Here is a 3,047-nt window from a genome sequence, read left to right as displayed (position 1 = left end):
GCTGTGTGGGGTGGGGTGGGGGGCTGTGAGGATGGGGTGAGGGGCTGTGTGGGGTGGGGTGGGGGGCTGTGAGGATGGGGTGGGGGGCTGTGAGGATGGGGTGGGGTGCAGCCCAGAGGCTCTTTCTGGGTGGAGGAAGCTGTAAAACCATTAGCAACTGTGATTGTTAACTTGTTTCTGTAAAACTAGAATAAAATGGGACATGGCCTTGTGTAGCCTGTGCTGCCCTGGACCTCACAGTGCAGTCCAGACTGAACTTGCAGAGATCCTCCTGCCCTGCCTTACAAATGCGAGGATTACAGGACACGCCATCACGCCTGGCACATCCCAGGAGCAACTGGAAAGCTGACACAGCCACAACAGTCACTAATAAATATGGGTGGCTTTTCACACACAGGCAAAGCAACATGAAAAGGATGGGGGTGGGGGCGGTGGAAGCGCAGCTGAAGACCTCAGCATCTGGGCCGCTAAGCTCTGGGCTGCTCCTCCTGGATAAGGTCCCTGGCGCCCTGGAGGGAAGGGACCACAGAGGACCAGAGCGGACACCGGGCACCTGGTTCTTAACCTCACGCACTTTCCACACTGTGTTAGTTCTTTACTTTTGTGAAAAGGAAAACAGCTCTCTGGCTCCTCCTCGGGAATTCATTCTGAGTTTTAACACACTTGACATGTGTCGAGATGCGCATGCCTGCTATCTATGCACACACCCGAGGGATGATACACTGACCCCCAGGAGGTCAGGGGAATCCCTGGACACCACCCCAACCAGCAGGCGGCGGTGGCCTCGAAGCCAAGTGCGTCTCTCATCATGGGCAGCCCTAGCCTCAACCTGGAATGTTGGATCCAGGCAGAAAGAGGTGTGTTTCCTTACATAATTTTATTATTTCTGGGGAGAGAATCTTTCTGGTTCTCTCTTCAAGGACTTGTGAAAAGAAGCACAGGCCCTGTCCTAGTTAGGGTTTCTATTGCTGCAGCGAAACACAACCACAAAGCAACTTGGGGATGGTATGTTTATCCAGGCTTCACTTCCATGGCACTGTTCATCACGGAAGGAGGTCAGGACAGGAACTCACACAGGAACCTGGAGCAGGAGCTGAAGCAGAGGCCATGGAGGGGGCTGCTCACTGGCTTGCTCCCATGGCCTGCTCAGCCTGCTTTCTTATAGAACCAGGACCACCAGCTCGGGGATGGCTCCGCCCACAAAGGCGGGGCCTCCCCATCAATCGACAATTAAGAAAATGCTGTACAGGCTTGAGACAGCCTGGTCTTAGGAGGCCTCTTCTCAGTTGACGTCCCCCCTCTCAGATGACACTAGAGTGTGACAGACTGACATAAAACCATCCAGTTGAGAGATTCACACGGCCCCACAAGGAAGTGGCTGTCTTCTATTGCTTGGGTAGAACAGTTTAACGTCTGGACATGGTTCAAGTCAGTGCTACGGTAACCGTTAATGAAACAACTACTATTTAAAACATACTTTATGGCTACAGCCGCTGAGTGGGGGTTGAGTATCCTCCTCCTCCGTGTACTTCCTCTTGAAGTGTGTGATGTTGGGTGTGCTTACAGGACTCGGAATTCCCCTGTCATGGGACCCTGTGGTGACAAATCAGACAGACAATGACTCGAGACCTGCCAGAGGTTCTCCAAGCAAAATCCCTTCATTTCCTTTCTGTCTAGTGGATGAGTTGGCTACATCCCTGTCTGTACACGCAGCGATGGAAAACAAACATTTGTCTTCATACTTGCTATCGGATGGACTCCTGCGAGCCCGGGAAGGTAGAGATTTGCCAGGCAGTGTTAGAGGGGACGGCACCCTCCTTTCAGCATTTACTAAGTGCTTGGAATCCTAACTCTGCACAGGCCGACAGCAGAATCCTCGGGTTGGCAGGGGGTGTGCCCTCTCTGAGGCAATACTGGCATTTACTCAGGCACCTCACCCAGGCAGTGAACCATGAAGACAGGTCACCCTCAGAACGGGAGACAAAGGCATACCTGCACTCAGGGGTTACAAAGGCTTTTCTCTTAAAACACGAAGTTAAATGCTAAGGTTTAAAATTTATAGTAATTAAATTCTATTTCCATCCTTTGAGGGCTTTAAAACCTTTTCAGGAACCAGATTTTCATGAATTTCATATATTTCAGTTTCTTTAAAAAAGAAAAACCAGACCTATCACTGAAGAAAAAGTCAGAGGAACTTATTTGGGTCTATTAGAACTGAAGTCTAAAGGAATCTATTTCTATTTTCTTGTCAGTGTGTGGCCCATGAAGAGAAGCAGCTTGAAGCTGTGGCATGAGGCGCACTGTAGGCCAGGGCTCTGCTGTGGAGCTGTTTGTGCATGCCAATGGTCCATTCACTCCACGGGACAGAGAGCCCAAATGTAGACTTTCAGTCCCTAGCTCAGGCCCTGGAAAGAAGCTTCTGAGCTATCCACAGCAGGGGATGGCGCGCATCCGCATTTCAGCAGGGGTCCCAAGCAGCCCAGCCCCTCTGGGGAGAAGGCAGTACCTGCCGGTTGTGGGCTGGCTCCCCGGTCTCCCTGTGAAGGACCCTGTGCTGGTCCTGGGGGACTCGCTCCTCTGTAGCTGTCAGCCTCCCATAGCGTTTGGTACCCGGCAATTTCAGCAGCTCCTTCTGAGACAATGGGCTCGCAGAATCTATTCATGGACAGAACCAGCGTCATCTCTGACAGCCTTGGATCTGGGGAAAGAAGGAGGGGGTTGGGGTAAAGCCCTGAGGAGGTCTCAGCATCGTTCTGTGCTTGAAGAAACTTTTACTTCCTGTCCCCCCCACCACAAACCATCTGATTATTTTTCCAAGGAGACCTTAGCAAGCTCTTGCTGTTTGCTCAGCCACTGAGCTCTGCAGCCTGCATTTCAGAGCAGATCTTTCCAGGCCAGTCCTTACCAGATCCCCTCAGCCTCTCTCAGACAGCTGTTCCGCCTTGCAAATAAATTTTCCTCCTGACCTTTCAAATGTACCCTAAGAGGAAGGGCCAGATCCCCTCAGCCTCTGCTGTTAATAAGGTGAAATCAATTTTCTTTCAAGC

The 3,047-nt window shown here is 51.5% G+C and overlaps 1 protein-coding gene across 1 annotated transcript; it reads right to left on the bottom strand.

Annotated features, from left to right (window-relative positions):
- Positions 1-1,423: 1,423 nt before the first annotated feature.
- LOC129672502 (SERTA domain-containing protein 4-like) lies at positions 1,424-2,804 on the bottom strand. Its single transcript, XM_055601984.1, has 2 exons — positions 2,507-2,804; positions 1,424-1,593 (listed from the first exon to the last, which is right to left on the bottom strand). The coding sequence occupies exons 1-2, from the start codon at positions 2,679-2,681 to the stop codon at positions 1,463-1,465; spliced, it is 306 nt and encodes a 101-aa protein (XP_055457959.1). The 5' UTR covers positions 2,682-2,804; the 3' UTR covers positions 1,424-1,462.
- Positions 2,805-3,047: the final 243 nt, after the last annotated feature.

The sequence above is a fragment of the Psammomys obesus genome, unplaced genomic scaffold (assembly GCF_907164565.1).
Source record: "Psammomys obesus unplaced genomic scaffold, mPsaObe1.curated_primary_1811, whole genome shotgun sequence".
Lineage (NCBI taxonomy): Eukaryota > Metazoa > Chordata > Mammalia > Rodentia > Muridae > Psammomys > Psammomys obesus.
This window is presented reverse-complemented; position numbering and strand designations above follow the sequence as displayed.

What these genes read in the sequence shown, in the direction of transcription:
- LOC129672502 (XM_055601984.1), bottom strand. Translation starts at nt 2,681, where the DNA reads ATGACGCTGGTTCTGTCCATGAATAGATTCTGCGAGCCCATTGTCTCA. An exon ending in AGCCAGCCCACAACCGGCAG is followed by an intron (nt 1,594 to 2,506) that starts GTACTGCCTTCT and finishes TTGTCACCACAG; the next exon opens with GGTCCCATGACAGGGGAATT.